This window comes from Eublepharis macularius, chromosome 19 (assembly GCF_028583425.1).
Source record: "Eublepharis macularius isolate TG4126 chromosome 19, MPM_Emac_v1.0, whole genome shotgun sequence".
Classification (NCBI taxonomy): Eukaryota; Metazoa; Chordata; class Lepidosauria; order Squamata; family Eublepharidae; genus Eublepharis; species Eublepharis macularius.
The window spans coordinates 17,047,221-17,075,137 of NC_072808.1; the positions used below are offsets into that span (position 1 = coordinate 17,047,221).

Here is a 27,917-nt window from a genome sequence, read left to right on the forward strand (position 1 = left end):
CATCTTCTTAGCCATACCCCAAGTACGACGTTTTTGTTCACAGCCTCTACCTTGCGGAGGGTACAGGAGAATTGCCTAACTCAGGGAAAGATGAGTCTAAGGGCCAAGCTACAAGTGATGAATGACACTTGCCTGGCAAGTGAACAGACTCACATGCATTCCTCCCTGTTCACTTGCCATTCACTTGCGCTCCACTTGATCAAGTGGAGGGCAAGTGACCAGGGAGGAATACACGTGAGTCTGTTCACTTGCCAGGCAAGTGTCATTCATCACTTGTAGCTTGGCCCTGAGTGCTGAAAACATCCAGTGATGCAAAACAGACTCTGAGCCAAACTACAAGTGACGTCTTACACAGGTTGGACACTAGTCGGCTTCCCTCAAGTTTTGATGGGAAATGTAGGCGCCCTGGTTTTACAGCTTGGCTCTCCATTACAGCTGCAAGACCAGGATGCCTACATTTCCCATCAAAACTTGAGGGAAGCCGACTAGTGTCCAACCTGTGTAAGACGTCACTTTTAGTTTGGCTCTCAGAGTCTCTCTACGTGAGATGAATTATACGAGGACACTCAAGTGAAGGGAGATGAAGTGTTAGCCGGGAAGCCGGGTTTTAAAAGACAGATCAAAAGGCTCTGTTAGTTTCTCCTCTCTAGAGCCGGCAAAGATTGCTCTTCAGAGGGGTTGTTTATTTCCTCTTCACGTCTCCAAAGGGGAGGTAAAATTGACAAAGCCTTCAGGGAGGCGAAGAGGAAATAAAGAAACCTCTGAAGAGCTATCTTTGTTGACGCTAGAGAGGTGAAACTGATAGAGCCTTCCGATCTGTCTTTTAAAACTTGGCTTCCCGGCTAACATTGCATCTCCCTTCGCTTGAGCGTTCTCGTATAATTTGTCTCGTGTAGAGAGACTCTCAGTGCGTGGGAATGATTCGTTCCATCAGTGCTGATCCCAGCAGAAACAGGTGAGGGCAGGCAAGCGGGAGGATCATTGAGTGGAAAAAGTTAATCTGAGCTTGTGCTTTGAAAGGCACAAAGTAGAATGGAAGACAGGAGCCACAGATCTCAAACCACATGGACACCCCTTTCCAGGTGGCATGTGATGAGCAGACAGGGGCAGAAGTGAGCACAGCAATCACACCCTGACCATCAAGAGGGATATCTTCCCTTCCCACGAGGGGTTTATAAAGATTAGAATGATTTGGTTTGTTAAGAATTTTACTCAACCAGGGAACGCTCAGGGCTTTTTTCTAGCTGGAACATGGTGGAACGGAGTTCCAGAACCTCTTGAAAATGGTCACATGGCTGGTGGCCCCGCCCCCTGATCTCCAGACAGAGGGGAGTTTAGATTGCCCTCTGCGCCGCTCAGCAGCGCGGAGGGCAGTCTAAACTCCCCTCTGTCTGGAGATCAGGGGGCGGGGCCACCGGCCATGTGACCATTTTCTCTGAGGGCAACCCACTGAGTTCCACCACCTCTTTTCCCAGAAAAAAAGCCCTGGGAATGCTAAATATCCTCCACTCCACTTTTGGTCCCTTCCCGCGCTGAACAGCTGTGTGCCACTTTCCCGTGATCCCTCCTGGGCTCTCGTGTGCCAGACTTCACGCCTGCTGCTAGACTCCCACCTCTTGCTTAATGAACCTGTTACTCACAGGGCAAGAAGACCTTGGAGCGTATCAACAGCCTGACTTTCAAGAAGTCTCTGGATATGAAAGCACGACTGGAAGAAGCTATCCTGGGCAGCATTGGAGCTCGCCAGGAGATGGTTCGACGCAGTCGAGGTGAGAGCTACAACGATTATTTCCATGGTCTCCCAGGGTAAGAAAGCTTTAGCATTTGGAACAAGCAGTGATTTACATTCTTTCAGACTGGCAAAAGTAACCATTTAAGTAAGTTCCATAAGGCAGAGAATCCATGAACGCTAACTAATCTTTCAATAAAACTGAACACTTTGTTATACACAAAGTTTCCAGTGTATTAACACAACATTTGATTTATATACCGCCCTTCAGGACAACTTAATGCCCACTCAGAGTGGTTTATAAAGTATGTCATTATTATCCCCACAACAAAACACCCTGTGAGGTGGGTGGGGCTAAGAGAGGTCTGAGAGAGCTGTGACTGACCCAAGGTCACCCAGCTGGCTTCAAGTGGAGGAGTGGGGAATCAAACCCAGCTCTCCAGATTAGAGTCCTGCACTCTTAACCACTACGCCAAACTGGCTCCTTATTGTATCATAAGGATGAATAAATAGAATAGTAAATACATTCAATGCATAAGTTAGTTATTCCATCCAAAAAGTGCTTAACGTGCATCAATGTAAAGATATCAGTACATCAATGTTCATAATTTATACAATTCCACTATAAAAAACTCATTTGCATATAAATAAATAGTCAAAGAGTTATATACTGATTTCTTTACACTGATGCACGTTAAAGCACTTTTGGGATGGAGTAACTAACTTACATATTGAATATATTTATTATTCTATTTATTCATCCTTATGATACAATACACTGGAAATTTTGTATATAAAAAGATTTTTATTTTATTGAAAGATTAGTTTTAGCTTTCACAGATTCTCTGCCTTACTCACCTTAGGTAAGTTCAGCAAACTGTAGTTTGTCGCTACATGAACGAGCCTGGGGTGATCCCTAGTTCCGGTGCATGCTCTCTCTCTTCCTCTCCCTCCTTTGCATGCCATCAGATAATGAATGATTTTTTGCTTTCATGGGCAACTGTAGTGCACTCTTAACTGATTTGTACTTTCCGGTCAATCCAGCTTCCAAACACGTCAATCCGGCTTTCAAATAGGTCAATCTGGCTGACCAAATTGGTCACCAAAGTGGAAATAATGCATTCACTGGCCATGTATGGGTAGAGAGAGAGCACTTGAGCCAAGGGTTTCCCCAGCTTGTTCATGAAGCAACAAACCAGAACTTGCTGTTCCGTTTGAACTCATCCTAGATGGTGCTTTTGCTCTCTAAGGGGATGGTGTTGGTGATGGAATCCATCGTTCAGAAATGCTAAGCTGGCTTTTGGTGACTGGCACAAAGTTAGCCAGAGTAAAGTTTTGCTATATCCTTTGTCCTAGTCTTTTGAAATAGTTTTATTTAAATTTGAGGAAAGTATAAAATATATTTCTCTAACACAACAAATTAAGTCATAATGACACAGGAATAACGGGAAAATGTATAGGAAGCAACCGATTGAAATAATTCTCTTAATAATCCACCGCTATCAGCATTATGCATAACAAACCTTCTAATCATACATTTTCCTCTGGTTTAATCTTACATTTTCTTCTGGTTTAACCTGATTCTACAAATGGCTGCCCGTTTGAGATGAATAAATTCAGTGAGGAATCTCTTCTTTTCCACCTTTGTGTTTATAAGCTGTCAGGTTGTCCATTAGCATCTAATGTTACCATTTCCTGATCCAGTTCTCTGTATAAGGCAGAATTTTCTGTTTCTTGTTTTTTTGCTGCTTTTGCACATTTTTGATACTGCACATTCAATACACTTTAGCATTCATTTGCAACGAGATTTTCCTGTGCGAAACAAGAAAATCCAGTTGCAAACAATTTGCGAAAGTGCATTATCCAAAGGGTGTGAAAGCAACCATGCTGATGTTAACAAATTGCATACTAAATATTTATGCATTTCCCTCATATGCCTGATCTTATAGACTCGTCCTGGAGTCATGTGATATTTTATATCTCAAGATCCTTTCAATTATCCAAAGCAGCTTCCAAAACCCATTCACCAATACAAATATGAGAGTACCTACCTGTTTCTAATACCTCCAGTGGATCCTGCCTGATCCATGTTAGCCAATCTGGCTGGGGGTGGGTGGTATACATTCTTTGTTCCATGTCTCAACTAACATATTATTTGTCTTACTACTTTCCTTTGGAGAGAAGGTTTTTAAATATATGGGGTTTTTTCCCATTTGGGGAAAACATTCGTAGCTGGCGTTGAAAATTCACAATCCATTGTTCTTGCAGTTTTCCAATACTAAAACTAGGAAAAAAATAAGTATTCTGATTTGTGGTGAGGGATTTCCCCCCTTAAATTAAAATGTCTATTTCAGATGTTTCCTTAATCTTTTGCAAGAGTATGGACATATAACGAGATGCCATTATTTATACGAGGAGGGTGTGTAATATCTTTCTATATAAAAGGCAAGCCGTATTGGCGACAACACACTTTTTATCCTGGTGCGCCTGCGCAGGAGCATCAGGATAAAAAGTGTGCTGTGGCCAATGCAGCCTCTAGCGGAAGCCACAGTGGCGGGATGGCCAGGCGAGCCCACCAGCCCCTCCGGAGGGAGCCATGGCAGTGGGACGGCCAGGCAAGCCCACCCCTCTGGAGGGAGCTGCAGCTGTGGGAAGTCCAGTGTTCCTGGGTTTTCTAGGGCCCTTTTTTGAAAAAAACAGACTCTGTTGCTAGTAGATATATAATTAAGAAAATAAACTGCCGATAGAGAGAGAGCATTTCCCCTGAAATACTCATTGGGTATGGCGCAGATTGCTTGTAGAAATGGTGAATCGTGTAATATCCCCATTTTTACTTCCAGTTTTTCTGCCCACTGCTGCTGGGCTATTGAGTGAGCATTTTGTCCTGGAGAAAAGGTCCGAGAACCTCCTGCCTGCTCCCCTTTATTTATAATCTGATTTAATTGTTTTTGTGAACCTCTCCAATGCTTTTTGGCCTTCCTCCTCAGAGCGCAGCCCATTTGGAAACCACGAGAATGTTCGCTGGAGGAAGAATATAGCCCACTGGAGGCAGCATTCAGACAAAGTGGACAAGTGCGTTTACGGGCAGCTCTTGGCGGGCGGGGGAAAATAACGAATATCGTACAGTCCCCCTCCCTTCGGTGCTATTTCTAATACCATTCAGATATTCATTGTTTCAACATTGGAGGTACTTCTTTCCTTAGTTGCGATCCTACAACAGAAGTGTGTAAAGTGGTCTTATGTAATTGGGGTGTGGGAGTACATTTTTGTTTATCTCCCTTAAGAGAAAATAGTCATGTATGCTCAAGTGCAGAAGCTATCTTCTTTAAAGGGAAAAGAAGGAAGGATTAATTGAACACCTGTCAGTGTCCCTGAAGCAAAAGAAAGCATTTCTTTCCATTTTCCTAACGGCTTAGGGAGCAGACCCCCTGAACCTTTTCAGCTCTACACCCCCAGAGCTGATATTCAGAAGTATAATTTATCTGACTGGATATTTAGCTCGTAGACTGATCTTCTGTGAATCTGTCCAACACTTTAAAAAAAATTGAAAGTAGTAACCACCGCATCTAATTTTGCAGCATTGAATTCCCAAAGAGCTTCCTCAATGAATGATGTTGAGGTTTAGTGCTAGATCAGGGGTCCCCAACCTTTTTGACTCTGTGGGCATCTTTGGAATTCTGGAAGAGGGTGATGGATGCAAACACAAAATGGCTGCCACAGGAGACAGAGACAACCACGCAATGGCTGCCACAAGAGGTAGAGCCGAACACACAGAGGAAGCCTAAGTTCAGGAGAGATGAGGGGTATTAAAAATACACTGGGAAAAAGGAGTGAAAGAATAAAACCAACACTCTGCTTGCAGCTGCAGTTGACAGAATGCTATTTTAATCTGCACAGCCACTTGGATCTCCAGTGGCCAATCAGAAGTACAGGTGTGCACTAAAAAAAAATCCGGATTTTTCAAATTCAGTTTCTAAAGTGCTTTCTCCCTTTCTCAAAAGGCAATTTGTCTTTTCAGTGTAGATGTCCGCAGTGAGAAACCAGGTACCTTCCAACAATTAGCGTCTCCAAAAGATCTAAGTATTGCATTATTCTGAAGCCATGCCAAGCAAATGTTCAGGGTTTTTTAAACACATTCACTATTTTTTTTAAAAAAAAGTTGGACAGAGAATCATGATGGTGGCATGTAACAATGTGGGGGGGGGAGCAATGCTATCTGCATCTGACATGAAATGGAAACCACAGCTAAGAAGGGTGAAAAACCCGATTACCCTCTGCCATGTGGAATCTCCGTTGTAAGTGCAGCCAAGAGCATATAAAATACTAAAGAAATAGAATTATTTATTGCACAGTGCAAAAATGAATAAAAACCATGGAATCAAGTTTTAAACCAAGAACACCTCTTCTAAGTATCTTTTGAAGACATTAACAACAAGTGACTTATGTTGGGGGCTATAAATGTAAGTGCCACTATGTTTTATTTTAACTACATATAGTAATATTTTTGACAGCATTCTGGAATTGACTTGCACCAGTTTGTTTATTTCTGTTTTTAATTTTAGGTTCCATATTTTAACTACCCGGCCTGAACCAGCAATATTTTATATTTATGAGTCATAATTTTTATGGGTGTGTAATAACAAATTAGACCACTGAGGAAGGCCCAGAGGTCCAAAATGCATTTAATCTCTGTATATGTGCAATCAACTTTGCAATTTGGTTCTTTCATATGCGTCAACAATCTTGTGACTCCGTGTAACTGATCCAGAGGAGTTATCTGACGAAGAGAACGTGATTCTCGAAAGCTTATGCTACAATAAAATGGGTTAGTCTTAAACGTGTAACCGATGTTACTAAGGTCTCTAGGTCTTTAACTTTGTTCCATGGCTTTTAATCATTTCTGCAATGTGCAGTAAATAATTATATTCCTTTAATATTTTGTATGTTCCTGGTCACTCAACCTTGTTGGTTCCTGACTTGCTCATCAGGTTGGGATTTTTCCCCTCTTGTTTTTGTCCGCTAAGTGCCAATTGAGCAACAATTCTACTGGAAACTGGACCATCACACAAAACCATTCAGCTCCTATATACTTTCTCCAAACACTTAATATGTATGGACATGTCTCTTCTCCCATCTTTCTTTTTAAAATTCTTTATTCTCTTGCTGATTCTGGTGGGTGGGAGCTGGCCGTGGGAATGGGCTCTGGCTGGGTCCAACCGGCAGTTGCTTGGAGGCCAAAGTGGCTTTGACTTCTTAGGTCTTATCATTAGCAGAGCTGCTGTAGCACAGTGGTTAAGTCGTTCAGCTGCGATTCAGCACTCTGCTGGTTCGAATCCCACGACTGCCATGAGCTCAGGAGGTGGCCTTGAGTCAGCCACTCCTCTCAGCCCCCGCTCCCCAGCTGTATTGTGAGGATAATAATAACACTGTCTTTATATTGTCGAAGGCTTTCACGGCTGGAGAGCGATGGTTGTTGTGGATTTTCCGGGCTGTATAGCCGTGGTCTTGGCATTGTAGTTCCTGACGTTTCGCCAGCAGCTGTGGCTGGCATCTTCAGAGGTGTAGCACCAAAAGACAGAGATCTCTCAGTGTCACAGTGTGGAAAAGATGTTGGCAGGTCATTTATATCTACTCAGGAGGGGTGGGGTTGGGCTGAGTCATCCTGTAAGAGTTTCCCAGGGTGTGGAATGCTAATAAAAGGAGGCTTCACTGTATCCTGAGGAGGTTCTTTTGTATATGGATTGGTGCTTGATGTGCTAATCTTCTCTGCAGGGCTATTGTCGGGTATAGAGTGTTTTGTTAGCCTGGTGTTTTTCAGGACTGGAAACCATGCTCTATTCATTCTTAAAGTCTTTTCTTTCCTGTTGAACCCCCACCCCTCCTGAGTAGATATAAATGACCTGCCAACATCTTTTCCACACTGTGACACTGAGAGATCTCTGTCTTTCGGTGCTACACCTCTGAAGATGCCAGCCCCAGCTGCTGGCGAAACGTCAGGGACTACAATGCCAAGACCACGGCTATACAGCCCAGAAAATCACAACAACCAACACTGTCTTTGTTCACTGCTCTGAGTGGGCACTAATCCTTCCAGAACAGCGGTATATAAACAGATTGTTGTTGTTATTATTATCATCATCGTGGGGAAAGGAGAACAGTTACAACTGGGGTTGGAGACCTGGCACGTACCTTACTGATGCATGCTCACTTGCATGCTCCTGGGGCTACACGATGACATCATCACACAGGAAGTGGCGTTATCACACAGGCTATGTGCCACGCTCCTGCGCTCCACAGCGGGCTGATGTAGGTTTGTTTGGAACTGAATTGGGCCAAATCGGGCACATTTTGGGCTAAAATCAGCCTGCTATGGAGCACAGGAACACTCCAGGGCCCGTCATGTCTACCCCTACAGTGCTCCTGCAGAGGGCCAATTTCAGCCCGAAATGGGCCGAGTCAGGCACTCCCACAGTGCACAGGAGTGTGCCCCCAGCAGACATGTTTTCTTGCTTTCCCCCCCGCCGGCCAGGTAAGCGAGGGCAGGGGGTGGAGGGTGGGAGTGGGGGATCCCCTGCCCACAGTGGGGTACTGGCAAACCTACCCTTTGGGCTGTACCATTTAAAGAAACATTGTATAGAAAATTGCTAAATAACCTGGTAGGCCAAAATTGATATTGGATGTCTCAGCATAATCTTCCTTGTCTGTACTCAGGTCCAAAGATGAAATGGAACACGAGGCTGTGGTGGATGGGAATTTGGCCACCGAGGCCAACATGGTGGTGCTAGACACCCTGGAAATCATTGTACAGGTAAGATCTAACTGGGGTCACAAGAGGTCCCGTCTCCTGTAGCTTTGTGCCATCCCACAGGTGCAAGACTTTGAGATAGTTCTGACTGCAGCAGGATCCATTGGGAATGCAGTAGGCATCGTTTGGGCTTCCAGTCTGCTGTGCTTCTCTCTCCCTCTCTTGCTCTCTAGGCTCAAAACACCCCAGAAAAGCAGCAGGGCCCTTTCCAGATCAGTCATATCTTGCAGAAGCAAGTTGCAAGCTTCTGCTCAGAAACGTGAAATGAAAAAGAGTGGGCCATGCCCTACAAAAATCACAAAAAAGGAGGAAAGATTTCAGACGCACTGGGTGTGTGTAGTGGTGGTAAAATTTACTGTATTTTATTTGCAGGACAACATTTTTAGTTCTGCTCCTAATTCATTCTTGGAATCTTTCCTTCTCTTTGTGGTTCTGCTGAAAAACACTCCCAAGCAAAGAAGCCCCAAAGGGAGTAAGCATCAGTGGGCGGAACGCAGAAGCTGAGCAGAGGAAAGGGGGCACATCAGAGCCCCCAAGAAGGGAGAGTATAGGCAGCATCATTTCTGCGTATGAACTGAGTGAGGCAGCAGCATTTGAGGCATGCCCCATGAAGTTCATTGCCTCTGCGCAGGCTTCAGTTCCCATTGGCATGAATGCACAGATGACCACTTGGAGAATTATCTAGAAACTAGCAACCAAGCCTGTTGTATAAACAACAGGCTCTAGAAAACCTGGTGCCCTGGCCACACACTTGGCCCTCCATGCCAAGGCTCCTGCTGCCCCTGCTGCCACTCGGGCCAGCATCTGCGGTTCAGAGAGTGATGGTGTGGTGTGGCCAGCTGTTCTCTTGGCTGCTGCTGCCCTTGGGTTGGCCTGTGCCATCCCTGGCATAGGCCAGCAGCTGAGGCCCCGGAGGGACTGGCGTCGCTCTGCTGGTTGCTCTGGCAGCTGCTCAGGCCGGCGTATCTTGTCACTGTGCCCTGCTGGTGGCCGAAGCCAAGAGAGGCCAGCGCATCTCCTCACTGGGCCTGGCCCAGTGGCCAAAGCCCAGGAGGGGCCAGCATGGCTCCACTGGCTGCTCTGGCGGTGGCCTGTCTTCCCCCTGCACCCCAGCTGAGTCCGTGGCCTCAGACTCCATCTCTGGGCTCTCGTGGCCTGGTAAGTCTGTTGCCGATGACTCACTTTTTATCCCTGTGAGTTCGCCTGCACGGGGATAAGAAGTGAGTCATCGGCAGCACGATTTGCCTTTTATGTCTTAGGATGCCAAAGCACACTCCACGTAATACTTTTTATTAGGACCACCCCAATGAAACATAACTATTTGCAGGTTTTTGGGTTCCCAAGAGCTCTTCATCAGGCCAGATGTTACAAAGTACAAAAAAAGTGGAAAAGCAGATTTTAAGCAGATTTTGTCAAGCTATGATGCGAACGTCTCCTCATGCTGGCACATGAGGGTTTTCTGATAGGCAAAGAAGATTCAGGCTCCAAGTTGCTGCATACAGAGATATCTGGTGAAAGAAGGACTTTAGAATCACGGCCCGGACCGTCACTTCCTCTCTCCCTTCCCTTTTTAATTTTTAATTTTGTAAGCTCCAGCCTGAGGAAGAATTCTGGTGAACTCAAAAGCGAACACACCGTTTCGTGACATTGCAGCTGGTCCTAATTAAAGGTAATACGTGGATTGTGGTTTGGTTTTGGATCTGGATTTTGGAACAACTTTTGCCAGCCAGAGCCATGAATCCAAGAGATAATAAAACAATTAAAATTCCAGAGCAACAATCCCCACCCCCAAGTCTCTAATCTCTCAACCAAAGAGGCTTCAAGTCCATTTTCAGAAGCAAGTGTGATAAAAATTGCTTAAAAATCAGTGTTTTTTTAAAAAAAGTGCTGGTACTCACAATGGAGGCTTGCAGAGAAGACAACTGGGCAGCCCATCTACTCTCTTGTGCCCGCTGATGATGTCATCATTGGGCGCGACAGAGTATAACAGCTGCCCTGTTGCCTTCTCTGCGGTCCCTCCCGCTGCCCTATCTGCCAGCTTTTTTAGAAGACATCAGCTGGGACTACAGAGAAGGCAACAGGGAAGCTGATATACTCTGTCGCGCCTACTCTGCAGCCCCATCTGCCTGGCCTCTTTGCAAACCAGAAAGAGGTGATGGTATGCTCTACCAGCACAAAAAAAGGCCCTGCTTGAAATTCATGTCCCCCCAGGAAGCTGGGATTCTAGAGCTGCTGTAGCACAGTGGTTAAGTGGTTCGGCTGCGAATCAGCACTCTACTGGTTCGAATCCCACTACTGCCATGAGCTCAGTAAGTGGCCTTATGTAAGCCACGCCTCTCAGCCCCAGCTCCCCAGCTTTATTGTGGGGGATAATAATAACACTAACTTGTTCACTGCTCTGGGTGGGGCACTAATCTGTATAGAAGGGAAGTATATAAGTGCAGTTATTACTACTACTACTATTATTCAAATTTCACACAACACAATCAATAATAAATAAAGATCACATGTTATCATTGGTTGGCCTTGCTTAGCTGATACAAGTTTCCACCAGAGACCTAAATATCAGCCAGGTATTGGTGTAATTATAATTATAATTATATAACTAAATTATAAATTATAATTATAATTATAACTAAAGTGGGATCAAAGCTTAAAATCTTCATTAAGGTTCTGTGCGCAGCAGAGGGAGACACAAGCAGCTCCCATGAGCACAGTAAAGAAGCTGTGTTTGTGCATGACACTGACCGATTGTGTTTAATTTGCGGCCGTTTCCACACTGCTTCCCAGCCACAGAACATCGCGGCAAGCTCCTGGAACGACAGTGTTTTCCTGGTGCAATTTCGCACGAGAACAGTTCTCGTGCAAAATTGCACGAGGAAGACGCTGTCGTTCCGGGAGCTTGCCGCGATGTTCTGTGGCCGGTAAGCAGTGTGAAAACAGCCTGAGTTTGTCGGGATGTCTGAACACAGAAGGGTTCAGAGGGAGCTCTCGTTGGATCACCAATTTACAAACAGGACCTCAGTATAGCCTGGTCGCTTCATGCAGAGAGCTTGTCGGTCCTCGTTCTTCCCCGTTCCTTGCCCTTTCTTCCTGCAGACGGTGATCTTATCCGAAGCCAAGGAGAGCGTCCTGAGCGGGGTGCTGAGGGTGCTTCTTCACAGCATGGCATGTACCCCTAGCGCCAGCTTTCTGCAGCATTGCTTTGCCACCCAAAGAGCGTTAGTCAGCAAGGTAAGTGGACGTGCGTTCTCAAGCTCTGGAGATCATGATTAGAAACTTGCGTTGACTTTGTCAGGCTCTGCAATGGGGTTGTCGGAGCCTGGGGGGGGCTCCCCTCCAGCATGATGTATTCTCGGTGCATGCCGCAGGAATGGCCTCAGAATTGGGGGGAGGAAGGGGGTTCACGCCACCCTGGCTCCCTCTCTCCCTCCGTGGGGTTGGCGCAGTGAGCTTACAACGGTCTCTCAGCCTTGCCACACTTCTGCTGTGCTCTCTCTCTCTCTCTCTCTCTCTCTCTCTCTCTCTCTCTCTCTCTCTCTCTCTCTCTCTCTCTCTCGGCGCCTCTTAACCGCCATCCCCTCCCATCTGCTCCTCATTGGCCACCCTGACAACTACCCTTAAATAGCCCTTCTGAAGGCGTCCCCCCGCCCTTGCCCTGATTGCCTGGTCAGCTGGCCTCTCCCTGCCTCTGGTGAAGCACCTACTGGCCTTTTGCCCTGCCTTCACCCTCCCTCTCTGCCCTGGTGGGGCTGGCCAGCCCACTTCATTGGGCATGGCAGGGCTGTCGGTCCTGGCCGCTCTGGGAAGCCAGTCTCTTGGCCAGCCCAGCTGGAGCTTGTGCCACTGTAGTTCTTCCTGCAGTGGCCTCAGCACTGCTGTGGTGCCAGCTTGAGACGCTCCTCCTGGCTCTGTTGGCGTTCTGCTGAGCCTGGCCGTGCCTCCGGGGCCCTCTGCTGCCTCGGGGCTGCTCCCTGGCTCCCTCAAGGCTTCCGGCCAATCCTCAGTCCCAGCCTCAGCTGTGCCATCTCAGCGGGATGGCCCGTGGCTCCCTCAGGGTTCGCCGGCTCGCCTCCCTGCCCTAGCTGCTGCCCACCTTCCTGAGCCATTGAGGCTATCACCGCATCACCCTCCAACTCCTGGGACCTTGTGCTGCCGCTGCCAGGTCGGGGTCAGGGAGTCAAGTCCAGGGGGGCTGGCCTCTCCCCCCCAGACACACACTTCTTGAGCAAGACATAGGGTTCTACCCCAACGACAACAGTGGAGGGAGATAGCGAGCTGAATCGGTCCAGGCTCCCCCCAGCTCTGCTTTTCATTGGCAGCTGAGTTGAAGAAGGCCCCGGTGGGTGTACAGGCACAACACCTGCATGGTGAATGAAACCATCTGGCCGTTAACTCTTCTCTACCACATTCCTTTCTCTTTACAACCTGCTGGAGAGTACCAGGATCTTTTCCTTAAGATTTTCTAGAGCAGACGTTTTAGCTAGATATGGGGTACAGACTGCAGGTGTCTCATGAGGGAGGCAGTTTGAAAAAGCCAGAAAAAAAACCCCAGGCAGATAACTTCCCCCCTCAGTCAGTATTAAAGAGACAAGAAGCTTTTTCTCTTGGTGCCTTCCTGGTGTGAGCAGAAGGTGTTTATAAAACAGCTTTTAATATTTGTTATATTTGTTGTTTTAATGTTTGTATATTGTTTATATTGTTGTTACCTGCGGTGGGTTCAGAGAAACTGGGGAGAATGGTCAGAATATCAAGAGTTTCAAATAAATAAATAAATAAATAAATAAATAAATAAATAAATAAATAAATAAATAAATAAATAAATAAATTGCCTGATTGCGGGGGGGCGGGGAATGAGAGGCAGTGTTATTTGGGGCTTTATTTTGTATGTTTTAAATGGTATTTTGTCAGCCATCTTGAGCCAAGAGGAAAAGTGAGATATAAATATTTTAATAATAATAATTGTAACAACAACAACATTCAATTTATATACCGCCCTTCAGGACAACTTAACGCCCACTCAGAGCAGTTTACAAAGTATGTCATTATTATCACCACAACAACATGCTGAGAGAGCTCTGAGAAGCTGTGACTGACCCAAGGTCACCCAGCTGGCTTCAAGTGTAGGAGTGGGGAATCAAACCCCGTTCTCCAGATTAGAGTCCCGCTGCTCTTAACCACTACACCAAACTGGCTCTCAGTGAATCAATATGTGGAACAGTTTCCTGGGGGTAAACTGCAGATGACTGGGGAAGGCAATGGCAAACTACCCCGTAACAGAAGTCTGCCAAGAAAACATCATGATGCGATGTAGTCCCCATGCACAGGGGACTACCTTTACCTTTTATGTGGAACAGACTTCCTATAGAAACCTGCCAAGCTCCCCTTGGTATACTTTCGTCACGATTTACAAAAGGTTTTTAATTTTAAATTTTGCCACTCTTTTTTACTATCTTAGTTTTTAATTTTTTTTGAGATTTTGATTTATATGCTTCTAGCATATATTGCAGAAGCAAATAGAAGAAGTAAATAGCAGAAGCTCAGCTATTTCGGGCACGTAATGCGGGCCAACTCACTAGAAACATCAGTGATGCTAGGAATGGTGAGTGGAATGAGGAAGAGAGGAAGACCAAAAACCCGCTGGCTGGATACCATCAGGAAAGACACTGGACTGAACATGAAGGAATTGAAAGAAGCAGTCAGAGACAGAAAGGCCTGGAGGGATACGATCTACAGAGTAGCCAAGGATCGGACACGATTAAATGGCTAGGATTGGGATTGGGGGAGTATATATTGCCTTGTTTGCCATCGTTGGTTAATGTAGGACTGCTTTCACAAGGTGGGGGGGGGCTCCACCACAGATGCAGCAACCAGTGGGGTAGAAGCAGGCGGGGATAACATCTCTTGCCCCTCCAGCACATCAGCTCAGAAATGCTGAGACGATAGTCACACCGGGGGCCCTTCCCTCAGCATCCCCAGAAGCCCCCAATTGAGGAATGTATAAAGCTACCCTGCATCTCAGCTGTGGTTGACCTCGGGCCAGATGCATATTCTCAGCACAACCTACCTCAGAGGGATGTTGTGTGGATAAAATGGAGGAGAGGAGAATTATGTAAGCCACCTTGGTTCCCCTTTGGGGAGAAAAGTGGGGTATAAAGCAAAGTAAAACACAATAAAGATAAATCAAATGCCTAAAAAGGGAGGGAGAGGAATGTGGTGCTTAGGGCTGCCATTTTGAAGGCAGAATTTAGCTCCATCCCCGCCCGGATTGGCTGAGGGTGAAACGTCCACATGGAGCCTCCATCCTGTGGTTTCCCCAATGAGGCAGAGCAAATGAGGTTTTGTTTTTTTATTTTCTCTATCTCACCAGAGTGAGGAAGAATACAGGAGACATATGAATCACAACCTCATGGGGCTGCCAAGAATAGGTACCACTATGCTCCGCTTCCATCCGGAGGGGATTAGGCCTGAACCATTAATTTGAGTAAACACCCTGGCCAGTACTGGGGCCCACCAGTCTTGGAAGGCTTTATACAGTTCAGGTGGTAACATATCCTCACCTGGAGATTTTCCAGTGGGTAATGAGGCAGTTAGTCCTCTAATTTCAGCTTTGGAAACTGGTGCCCATTCTGGCAGGTCCAGAGAATCCTGATGTACAACCTGCTGGCAAGTCCAAGTTCCCTCTGGTTGGGGATATTGAGGCCCGAAGACTTTATTATAGTAAGAAGACCAGACGTGGCCTGGAATAAATGAATCAATATGGCAGTAGAGGGAACTTCTTTTGAATGCAACCAAGTCCCAAAATCGCGAGTCATTTCTTTCAGATACTGCGCGGTCTAACTCATTCCAAAGAAACAGTGGGTATTTTCTCCTGTAGAAGTAGCCTGTGATTGTTTAAAGAGTCTCTTGTTTGCAGTTCCCTGAAATGCTTTTCGAGGAGGACACAGAACTCTGTGCCGACCTGTGTCTGAGGCTCCTGCGACATTGCAGTAGCAGGGTGGGCACCATCCGAGCCCACGCAAGCGCCTCTCTCTACTTGCTGATGCGACAGAACTTCGAGATCGGCAACGTAAGTGCGAGTGGGTGTCGGGAAGCACCCAGACCTATCTTGCTTTATCTTCTCCCCAGAGGCTGCTGCATAACAGCCAGGATCCAGACCGCTTATTTAGCCAAGGATTCTTATATGAACCAGGTCCCCTGGCCTCCTAATTCTGGACTCTGATAACAGCCACTCCAGCAATCAGGCCGGAAGGAAGCACCCATTCATTTTGTTTGTGAGACTTTTCCATCTCTGGGTCCGTTCTGAGGTATACCCACATGCAAGCTATGAATTCCAGACACTGGCTTAAATAAAAACGTCAGTTCATTAACTTAAGAAGTGTTGCAAAGCATAAAACTCTCAAACCCAGGCAACAGACATAAAACAAATAAACCTTACTGTTGCTACTTAAAAATCTGCCTATCTAAAACTTACAGAGCCAGCTACCTAACCATCTCTGGTTGGCATTTTTAGTTGCTTTTCTCCAGTTTAGTTAGAGTATGAGCCCGCTCCCGTGCCAAGCAGTACAAGGCATGCTGAAGTGACGAGCAGCATGGAGCTTCTAGCTTCTCGCTCTCACATGATGGCATGGAGTTGGATAGAATCAGGGCTTTTTTTCAGCGGGAACGCGGTGGGACGGAGTTCCAGCACCTCTTGAAAACGGTCACATGGCTGGTGGCCCCGCCCCCTGATCTCCAGACAGAGGGGAGTTGAGATTGCCCTCCGCGCCACTCCCACTGGAGCTGCTCTGCTGGAGTGGCGCGGAGGGCAATCTAAACTCCCCTCTGTCTGGAGATCAGCGGGCGGGGCCACCGGCCATGTGACCGTTTTCACCAAGGGCGATTTAAACTTTTAAAAACTCCCCCCTTGTTCCAGCTGACCCAAAGTGACGTCATTGTACAGTCCTGAGTTCCACCACTGAGTTCCACCACCTCTTTTCCCAGAAAAAAGCCCTGGATAGAATAGAATAGATGGAGGAACCTGGTGAGCTGAGAAGCCATCTTTTCAGAACTCAGAACATCATCTGGCCACTCAAGAGCCAATCAGGGCAAAGCTGTATGGGGGAAATGGAGAGCATAGATAGAGCTCTGTGAGACGGTCTCCCAAGGTCGAATCACTAGGGAACAGAAACTGCCTGCAGGTGTTGCCAATCAGCCTGGCCTGCGCATTTTTGCCCTAGGCCAGAATCCCAACAACACTGACAGCTCCGAACCAGAGTTCAGCCATTTTACCAGAACCTGGACTCTAAAGTAACAAGATCCTTGCGGTTTTCTAGAGTGATCATATGCTGTGATGGCACTTGCATTACTTTATTAAACTGCTGTAATTAAGCCTGACTTTTGGAGGGGGGCACAATGTTCAGGCTAGCTTGAACCTCCGAAGTCCTGTATTGTATAGTACCAAACGACTGAGGGACACAACTTCCTGGCATTCTTGCCTCCACCTCTTCACACCTTGCACTTTTGAAATGGAGAGAATCAAAACAAATTTGAGCAAAGAGGAATCCTTGCTGTCGATCTTCAAAGAAGTAAAGAGAGCGCTCTTTTGCTCACTACGCAATCGCCACACAAACCTGCCTCCCTATCTAATACGAAGGGGTGTGTGTGAATTTCTAGATTGGAAGGAATGACTAGCAAGCAGGTGCAACTCTGAAATTGCTCCTTTCTGTCAGAAATCCACTGATTTACTCACCATCCCCTTCGCCCTCCTCCCATGGTGCCCGCTGTTTCCTATCAAAAAGGGTGGCCGCAGCCTAGGGATGTTCACTGATGGGATGGGGGGTGGTGGCAGCTGTCTGTACAAGCTGGCAACTCTGCTGTGCTTCAGCCATGAAAAGTCAATGAAAGTAAAAACAGCACCTGCGGGGAATCTTCTTTTCATTGCGATGAGGAAGCCATGATTTTGATAAGAAATCCTGACTGGCGGTCTTTCAGCTTGCTTCCATGTCTAGTTATATCTTTGTAAACAAATCAGTGGCTGATGTAATTTCGGGGCAGTTCTCCTATGAGAATAGATGGTGTATCCTTTGGTTTTCCTTGGCTGTGACTTTGAGCTGTAAGCTTGACTGATTTTCTTTATTCCGGCTTGCACTGTAAAGGCCGGTCTTCGTCACTGTTCCTTCATTCCCGTTGCACAGAACTTTGCTCGAGTGAAGATGCAAGTCACGATGTCGCTGTCCTCCCTGGTGGGAACATCACCGAATTTCAACGAGGAACACTTGCGCCGCTCACTGAAGACGATCCTGACTTATGCCGAGGAGGACCTGGAACTGCGGGATACCACCTTTGCTGAGCAGGTGCGATTGCAAACAGAACCACAAATTAGACTCTTTGCAGTGCTTGGACTACTGGAGCTGCTGCTTCAAGATCTCAGGACCTGAGAGAGACGTGGCCAGTGACTGTTTTTTCACAGAGGAGGGCAACAAAGATAGTGAGGGGTCTGGAGACCAAGTTCTATGAGGAAAGGTTGAAGAAGCTTGGTATGTTTAGCCTGGAGAGGAGATGACTGAGAGGTGATATGGTAACCATCTTCAAGTACTTGAAGGACTGCAATATAGAAGATCGCATGGAGTTGTTTTCCTTTTCCCCAGAAGGTCAGACCAGAACCAGTAGGTTGAAACTAAATTTAAAAAATTGGGGCTAAACATTAGAAAGAACTTCCTGACAGTTAAAGCGGTCCCTCAGTGGAACAGGCTTCTTCGCGAGATGGTGGGCTCTCCTTCTTTGGAGGTTTTTAAGCAGAGGCTAGAAGGCCATCTGACAGCAATGCCGATCCTGTGAACTTAGGCAGTTCGTGAGAGGGAGGGCAGGAAGGGTTACATCAGTGCTTAGTTCTTGTGGCCTCTTCTTACATGCCCAGGGTAAGGCTGATCGCCACTTTGAGGTCAGGTATCAATTCTCCGCAGGCCCGTTCAGCTGAGCCACCCTCTCAAGGTTGAATCTCCAGAGAACCGGCACTCACCTGTATGTATTCAGAATCAACAAGCTGGCACATTCTTCTCTAGCTAGGCCGGAACCAGGCCTGTAATAACTTACAGCCTGAACCAAAGTTCAGGGACTCTAATCTGGAGAACTGGGTGTGATTCCCCACTAGAGATGGGCACAAACAGGGAAAAAACCGAACCGTGCGGTTTGTGGTACGTCGCATTTCACGAACCATGAACCATGAGCTTTAACAAACCTGCCCCGGTTCACGAACCAGTTCTTTTGGTTCATGAAAACGTCACATCCAGATCAGCAAATCGTCACTTCCGGGCTAGCAGAAGGTCACTTCCAGGCCAGCAGAAGGCCACTTCCAGGTCAGCAGAAGGTCTGCAGGAAGTCCATCCCCTGTTGCCTAGGAAACTGATTGATTGGTGCCAGGCTGTCTGCAGAAACGAACCAAAAAATGAACCAGCTTAAAGTTCGTGGCCGTTTGTCAGAAATGGGCTCTGATGAACCACCAGTTCGCAAACCACGAACCAGCCTGGTTTGTCACGAACTTTGGTTTGTATTTCGGTTTGTGCCCATCTCTATTCCCCACTTCTCCACTTGTAGTCAGCTGGGTGACCTTGGGTCAGTCACAGCTTCTAGGAGCTCTCTCAGCCCCACCCAACTCACGAGATGATTGTTGTTGTGGGGATAATAATAACATACTTTGTAAACTGCTCTGAGTGGGTGTTATACACTGCCCTTCATCCTGAAGGGTGGTATATAAATCTAATGTTGTTGTTGTTGTTGTTGTTGTTATTATTTATTATTATTATTAACAGGCGTTTAGGGCTAGACTGGACTTCTTCCTTACAACAGCTTTGATCTTTTATTCATGTAAACAGGTGGCAGTGACCAAATGAAACAGCTAGTTTCAGTAAAAGTAACTGGGGGCTGCCTGTACAAGCATTCTGAATAGCTGAACCAAGGGGAAGCGTCCTGGGGTTAGAGTAGTGTTCTATTGTTAGCATCTGATGTGAGCTTTGACACTGGATCTTTTCTGATTTCAAATTTAGGAAAGTAACCACATGGAGCAAGTACAGAGGAAAGGCTTAGGCCGAGCTTCTTTGTGTACAAATTGACTTTTATAATAATAACATTTGATTTATATACTGCCCTTCAGGACAACTTAACACCCACTCAGAGCAGTTTACAAAGTGTGTTATTATTATCCCCACAACAATCACCCTATGAGGTAGGTGGGGCTGAGAGAGCACCGAGAGAGCCGTGCCTGACCCAAGGTCACCCAGGTGGCTTCAAGCAGAGGAATGGGGAATCCAACCTGGCTCTCCAGATTACAGTCCTGCTGCTTTTAACCACTACATCAAGCTGGCTCTCAAAAGCCAGTTTCAGAAGTTTTCCTCTGTGGAGTGTTCGGAGTATCTTCTCTATATATGCTAAAAAAATCAGGGGATTGATCAGGGGGCAGAACTGCTGTATGAAATACCACACTCGTTTGCAGAAGAGCAGATTTTTAAGCTTCTCCTTGTGTGGATGGAAATCTCTGGAACGAAGTGCTGGGGCTGCTCTAGGTGTGCCTCTTCTCTTCGTGGCTTTGGTGGGGATTAAAGGTAGAAATTGTAAGTGTCAACAGAACCTGCTTCCTCCTTTCCCTGCCCAGGTTCAAGACCTCGTCTTCAACCTGCACATGATCCTAACTGACACGGTGAAGATGAAGGAACACCAAGAAGACCCCGAGATGCTGATGGACTTGATGTACAGGTGAAACGTGAGAAAGACCCCCAGTGGGAAAGATGAAGGGAAGGCACCAAAACCTTGGTAGTTTGCCTTCCCACCTCAGTTTCTTCTAGGATGTTCCTTAGAGGACAGGTTAGAGAGCCAGGAGCTTTCATATGGATCTGAGGCACCAGAGTCCATGTTCCAGATCAGTCCTGTTCGTTGGGTTTTAGTCCCTTCAGCCTCATCTGTTACCAACAGAACAAAAGTCAAGACTGCTGGATCAGACCTGCGGTCCATCTAGTCTGGCATCCTGTCTCACACAGTGACCAACAAGTTGCCCCAGTGGGCCAACAAACAAGGCTTAGGGGCCTCCTCCGGTGTTGCCTCTTCTTGGCACTGAATTTGGACTATTATGGAGGTTCCCTTTAGTCATGAAGGCCGATAGCCATTGATAGTCCTCCATAAACGAGTCTGATTCCCTCTCAAAGCTGTGATCATGGCCATAACCAGGGCTTTTTTTCAGGGGGAACGCAGGGGAACGGAGTTCCGGAACCTCTTGAAAATGGTCACATGGCTGGTGGCCCCGCCCCCGATCTCCAGACAGAGGGGAGTTGAGATTGCCTTCCGCACCGCCAAGCGGCGCGGAGGGCAATCTCAACTCCCCTCTGTCTTGAGATCGGGGGCGGGGCCACCAGCCATGTGACCATTTTCTCTGAGGGCAACCCACTGAGTTCCACCACCTCTTTTCCCTGAAAAAAAGCCCTGGCCATAACTGCAACCACAGGCAATGAATTCTACAACTTAATTGTGTGTGTGTGAGAGAGGGAGAGGGAGAGAGAGAATGTCCCATCAAGTAGCTTCCGATTTACAGTGACCCTATGAAGGAAAGACCTCCAAAATGTCCAGACCTGGTCAGATCCTGCAAACTGAAGGACATGGCTTCCTTTATTGATTCAAGCCATCTCGTTTTGGGTCTTCCTTGAGTCTTGTCGTCAGGATCTGCCCATGGGGCATCAGAGCCTGAGGGGTGCTCACCCTCCAGGATGTTCTTTTCCTCCAAGCCGGCCAAGGAGTGTGCTTATCGCACCCTCTCTCCCTCCAGAACAGCCTGTTGCTTTCTAGGACCCAAGAAGCTGCCTGGCTTTTCCTCCCTAGTGCCTCGGGGTGGCCTGCCTTTTATAAGGCTATCCTGAGTGGATCCTTGCCACTGCCCTAGGCTCTGTTCTTTCCTAGGGTTTGCCCCCTCCCGAGGCTGAGTGATAGGGTCCGCCCCTCCCCTCCGAACCACGAACTTCCACGAACCTGCCCCTGGTTTGCGAACCGGCTCCTTTGGTTCATGAAAATGGCACATCTGGGTCAGAAAACCATCACTTCTGGGTCAACGGAAGGTCACTTCTGGGTCAGCAGGTCTGCAGGAAGTCCATCCCCTGTTGCCTAGGAAACTGATTGATTGGCACCAGGCTGTCTGCAGTCACGAACCAAAAAATGAACCAGCCTAAAGTTTGTGGTGGTTCGTCAGAAATGGGATCTGACGAACTGCGGTTCGCAAACCATGAACCTGCCTGGTTCGTGCTTAATTTTGGTTCGTATTTTGGTTTGTGCCCATCTCTGCTCTTAAGCACTACAGCAAACTGGCTCTCCCACTACACGAAGCTACAGTCTCCTTTTGTCTCCAGAGGATTAGGACAGGACTGGAACCAAGTCCTCCTAAAGGGAGCTAGTTACAAAGCTGGCCAGAGAGCTCAGGAACCTTAGCCCTGACTTCTACTTTTCTCTCAGGATAGCCAAGGGGTACCAAACCTCCCCAGACTTGAGGCTGACGTGGCTGAAGAACATGGCAGCAAAACATTCAGAGCGTGGGAACCACGCAGAGGCAGCGCAGTGCCTGGTGCATTCTGCTGCTCTGGTCGCCGAATACCTGAGCATGCTGGAGGATTGCAGCTACCTTCCTGTGGGCTGTGTCACTTTCCAGGTAAGGAATGGGGTCAAGGGCAGGAGAGGGGAGACCTGTTTTCTCCAGTGCCACATCAAAGAATTGTCCCTCTCTCCTTCAGGTCTTTCTTTGTTCAGTGCTTCGTGCGCTTCTTCTCTCCCCCATCACTTTTCTGCTTTCTTGCAAAACTGCTGCATTGGCCTTAGAAATGTATAGAACAGGAGTCCCCAGGCTTTTTAAACCTGCAGTCCCCTTTGGAATTCTGACACGGTGTATGTGGACGCAGCCACAAAATGGCTGCCTCAGGAGGCAGTGCTAACCACAAAATGGCTGCCTCGGGAGGCAGCACTAACCACAAAATGGCTGCCGTGGGAGGTGGAGCCACACACCTAAAGGGAGCCCAAGTTCAGTGGAGAAAAGGAATAATTAAAAATACACAGGGAAGAGAGGGGATGAGAGAATAAGACAAATACTGCGGTGGCAACTTCCTCTGAAACAAGGTTATTTTAATCTGCATGGCCAGTCAGATTTTCAGGGGCAAATCAGAAGCCCTGCTGCACAAGACCTCCACCTGCCCCTACCTACTTTCTAAAAACACTTTGGGGGAGCCAAGAAAGGTGTCAGCTGGCACCATGACGCCCAACAGACACCATGTTGTGGATCCCTGGAATAGAACTTCTGGTTCCCAGCATTTCCCCAGTATGTTGGGCTCCAGTTGGGGAAAGAAGCTATCTGCCCCATAAAGACCTTTTGCAAAGGTGTTAGATAGCTGGTATTTCTTTCTGTGTCTACCTGGTGGGCTTGGGGAGGGAAGGGTGAGAAGAAACTGCATTTCTGCTCCTGAAATCATTTCTGTCCCTCTCGAAGAACATCTCCTCAAATGTACTGGAAGAGTCTGCTGTCTCCGATGATGTCCTGTCCCCTGACGAAGAGGGCATCTGCTCCGGAAAGTACTTCACGGAGCAGGGTTTGGTGGGGCTCCTCGAGCAGGCGGCTTCCTCGTTTACTATGGTGAGAAATGTCAATGAAGCCTAATTGAGGCTTGCCAGGGAAGAGCCACACATTGGTTTCCAGCTTGCCAGAGCATTCCCTGATGGCGGACTCTGGCTGTTGCTCTGTCAGAGACAGAATTCCATGGGTTCGTGGGAATCTCTTGCCAGCGGATGCTGCAGTTCGCACAGTTTCTTCTGTGCAAAGCACTGCTTCTTTCTGCAAAGAAAGCAGCATATTTGAATATTAAACTTGACGACAATGAAAACACTGTAGTAGCCATACCTGTTGTAGCATATTAACTGTGGACAAAATTAGTCCCATTTAAACAATGTATGTTTCCTTAAAAATACCAGCATCACGTCCAGTAAGGCAGGGCAACTCTGGGTGTCAGTCTATGGGAGACAGGATACGTTGAAGGTGACTCCCGACCGTTGCAGCAAGAAATCCAAGCTCTCTTGAGTAAATGGGTCTTTATTGAGATATCACAGGGTTCTCGGTACGTGTCCATAGGTTACACAGAAGCAATTAAGGGCGTCTGGCTGTACACAGGTTTCCTGTTAAGAATGACGCCTTGGACACAGGATACATTATATCAACCCGTTCACAGGTCCCCCCCTCCCCGGCTCTCCTGGCCTAACACAATCTGTGGGCCAAGCTACAAGTGACGAATGACACTTGAACGGCAAGTGTATTTCTCCCTGTTCACTTGCACTCCACTCAATCCACTTGCCATTCAAGTGTCATTTGTCACTTGTAGCTTGGCCCTGTAGCAGGATGGAAGGAGCTGTCCCAAGGCTGCTGCGGCAAGCCATCCGAGATAAGGGCTCGCTCGTCTCGGAATCTGGAAAGCAACAGGGAGCAGGTGCAAGAGGCTATTGCAACACATCATAATCTGAATAACAATATGGAAGGACAGTGGGCAACAGACCTGACACTGGGTCTCAGAACTGAACTACACAAAACGACTTACACGTGATTGCACTTACACGTGTTTCCCCCGTTACTTTCCTGTTCATTCGCACACTTTAGCCACATGGCAGTCAGATCCCATGTAGGGACTGGCACGGGTTTCCTCCCTGTTCCTCTGAGACGAGGGATGGTATCCCATGATGCACCTTCTCTTTGCACATGCTCAAATCCTCCTCAGCAGTACAGACCAAATCCAGTAAAATTCAGCCATTGTTTTGAATAGGAAACACAATTTGGGGCTTTATGCGGTATGGGGGGCAGTTTTTTGACTGAATTTGACTGAATTTTACTCCGAACTGTCCTCTAATGACCCCCCAAGTTTCATGAACTTTGGGGGGGGGCATCTCTACTCTCCATTATTCCCTATGGGGGAAACTATGGGGGCTATCCAGGGGGCTGGGATTGGCCAGGATATGGGGGCTATCCAGGAAGATATTTATACAGTATAAAGTGACAAGTGCATCTAATAAATAAACAAACATTTCTTATGATCCCCTCAATTAATATTATACCAATAATTCCTATAAGAACAATAAATAGAATCCCATAAAACCATCCAGGTTCCTATATGTATCATTTCATCAGTAAATACAATAAAATACTCCAATAAATACAGTAAATATGATCACATAAATACAAAATGTATATGGCCACTATTCAAAGTCAATAGTCATAACTCCATAGAAATCAATTAAAAAATCTATTGAGGGAAACATAAGAAATGTTTTGTCGAAGGCTTTCACGACCGGAGAACGATGGTTGTTGTGGGTTTTCCGGGCTGTATTGCCGTGGTCTTGGCATTGTAGTTCCTGACGTTTCGCCAACTACAATGCCAAGACCACGGCAATACAGCCCGGAAAACCCACAACAACCATAAGAAATGTTTCTTTATTAGATGCAGCTGTCACTTTACACTGTATAAATATGCTATGATTGATTTATTCCTCAAGTGAGATTATTGTACTTTGTAAATTGGAAATACCTCTGATTGGTTGGGCGCACACCCTGTTTTGGCTTCAGTCATTCTCGTAGCAGCCTCTTTTTGCTTGTATTGGTCCTATAAAGTGGCTGACTCCACTGTGGCTGCAGGTCTGAGAGTGTACTTTTTTGAGAATGTGCTGAGTGGCTCATAGACCACCTCATTCCTCAGGGTGGGCTGTACGAGGCTGTCAACGAGGTCTACAAAATCCTCATTCCCATCCATGAAGCCAATCGTGACTTTAAGAGGCTGGCTGTCCTGCATGGCAAATTGCAAGATGCCTTCAGCAAGATCACCAACCAGGTGAGAACCTTTCCCCAAGTGCCTCGTTCAGAGGAGAGGGTACAGGGGTGGGGGCGATGTGCCCCGAAGCACGTCAGGTTGCCGGTCCAGTCTGGAACGGCTGCCCAGTTATTCTTACGGTCCACAAGTGGTTTTTTTTTCTCCCACACCGTCCCATTTCAGCAGAAGTGAAGGGGAAGCGGCTCTGATAAACTGGAGACTACCGAAATTAGACAGGGAGTCAGGTGCAACTGTCTTAGGAGTCAAAACTTGAAACTGAAAGCTAAAAAACTCTCCCAGGAAAACTTGACAGTCGTGCTCTGGGCCTCTGGATTACTAATTGGCTTGCGATGATGAGGAATGTGTAGCCAGGCTGACTCGCTTGAGCCCATCGGATCGCCTTATTAAAGCTCTGAATTGGGTATTCAGCCGTGGTGTGGAGCTCCGTTTCCGGCCCTCCTTACAACTCTGGCATAACTGTAATCAGAGTGTTGTGGTTAACCAGAATAGTAGGGAAGGTATGTTAACTTCTATGGACGACTCTTGTTTTGCCACAGAGGTTGGATTAGGAACTCATAAAGCCATCTTCTGTGACACAACACTGCCCCTCCACTCCAGCCCTTTTATTACTCAATCTGAAAGGGAAATGAGGCATCAAGTGTTCAGGAAACAGCAGCTGAGAACTCAGAGCCAAACTACAAGTGACGCCTGACACTAGTTGGACACTTGTCAGCTTCCCTCAAGTTCTGATGGGAAATGTAGGCGTCCTCGTCTTGCAGCTTGGCTCTCTGACTGCTATCCAATGGACTTTTCAATGGTCACTTGTCCAACATTCTGCCAAGCCACCTACATTTCCCCTCAAAACTTGAGGGAAGCTGACAAGTGTCCAACTAGTGTCAGGCGTCACTTGTAGTTTGGCCCTCAGACTTCTAGAATCTGCTCCTAGATGTAGAGGGCTAGACAGAAATCCTGAATTTGTGGTCCCCCTCCCTGCATTTGCAGATAGAACTGAACTGTTCCAACTGCAAATGTTAGAACTGTTCTCTTCTGGGGTCCATTTCACTGGTTCCATCAGAGCTGGAAGAAGACGGAAGCTAGTAAGAGGCTGGCTAGATTCAGACGGGATTATTACCTCTCCAGCCTCCACAAGTCCTGCCACCTTTGCCAGCGCTACGGGTTGTCTGTTAGCGGAGTCTCAAAGTGATTGTCAATGCTCAAGGGAATATGGCCGGTCTTGTAAGCCTTTCCTCAATATTGTTCTGTCATGGGCAGAATTCTTGGCCTTTTTCTTCAAGAACATCAGAGAAGGGGAGGGAAAATGCCCTCCAACTCAGGAAAAAAATATACTGTTGTGTCCTGTCCTGATCAGTTTGTGGGCCCGTGATCAGCTTATGATAAGAAGATGCTGGGTTGTGGAAACAAAAATTAATCTTCTCTCTTTTCTCTATTCCCCATCCACACCCTGGTTCTGCCAATCAGGCCTCTGGCTGGGAGGTAGGCACAGCATGTCTTGCTTTTTCTTTCTCAATGGCTGTGTGCATGTCACCTGAGTTCCTCATGGATTGTGTGTGTATCTTGATGCTCACCTTCTCACCACCCCGGCACTCTTCAGTGGAGTTGCACAGTGCCGAAACAGAGCGTTTCCAGTGTAGACCAAAGTAAGGGGGTGGGTGGGGTCCATGTGCGCCCATACGGATGCATCTTAAGATAGTGCTTCTCCTACATAGTTGAAAACAGGGCAGACGGTCTGTGGATTCCAGTTCCCCATCTCTGTCATTAACTTCACTCCCCATCTGCATGCCGCAGCAATCTTTTAAAGAATCTCAGTAAAGACAGAAGGCACGTGCTGTGCGCTTGTGACAAAGAGCCTTGATCTGTGTGCCTCGCCTTATCTAAACACAGTCCGCTCGTTGCGGGTGGAGTGTGGCCTCTTGAGTTTGTGTGCGACATCAAAGGCCAGGGCCTTGCTGTCTTGGAAGGAAATTGCAGTTGAGAATGGACTTGTAAGTTCAGGGGCTCTTTGGAGAGCGAAAGCACAAGGCCAGCTTAGAGGTGCTGCCTTCCTCCGTCCCAGTGTTCCATTTCTAAAACCTTGAGAATAACACCCTCTGGTCTGCGCTCCGCCTCTCCCCAATATCCCAAATGTTTTGAACGTGACTGAGGGCCAAACTACAAGTGACGAATGACACTTGAACGGCAAGTGTATTCCTCCCTGTTCACTTGCCCTCCACTTGCTCTCCACTCGATCCACTTGCAGTTCAAGTGTCATTTGTCACTTGTAGCTTGGCCGTATGATCACCTAGGAATTGGCATTCTATACATACTCAATAGCATGCTTTATAATCCCCAAGCGAGCAATCAGGAGTTAGTTTTCCCTGCTTAGTATTTGTATGTAATGGGGTCCATGTTTTTATTTTCATTGGGTGTTGGTGACATTTTTGTGCATGTCTACAGGTAAGCACAGTAATCGTTCCCAGCAGTTTCGTATTGTAACAAATGCTCCCGTTATGCACATCACCATAAGAAACAATACTTCTCC

The 27,917-nt window shown here is 47.1% G+C and overlaps 1 protein-coding gene across 1 annotated transcript in view; it reads left to right on the top strand.

The window, feature by feature from the left end:
• Positions 1–27,917, top strand: part of DOCK6 (dedicator of cytokinesis 6) — a 135,177-nt gene that overhangs the window by 89,357 nt on the left and 17,903 nt on the right. Inside the window, exons 32-42 of the mRNA XM_055003920.1 lie at positions 1,643–1,769; positions 4,717–4,801; positions 8,441–8,537; positions 11,634–11,768; positions 15,451–15,603; positions 17,711–17,869; positions 20,164–20,264; positions 22,002–22,194; positions 23,023–23,166; positions 25,268–25,399; positions 26,858–26,872. Coding sequence (XP_054859895.1) covers positions 1,643–1,769; positions 4,717–4,801; positions 8,441–8,537; positions 11,634–11,768; positions 15,451–15,603; positions 17,711–17,869; positions 20,164–20,264; positions 22,002–22,194; positions 23,023–23,166; positions 25,268–25,399; positions 26,858–26,872 — 1,341 coding nt within the window. The remainder of the gene's footprint in view (positions 1–1,642; positions 1,770–4,716; positions 4,802–8,440; positions 8,538–11,633; positions 11,769–15,450; positions 15,604–17,710; positions 17,870–20,163; positions 20,265–22,001; positions 22,195–23,022; positions 23,167–25,267; positions 25,400–26,857; positions 26,873–27,917) is intronic.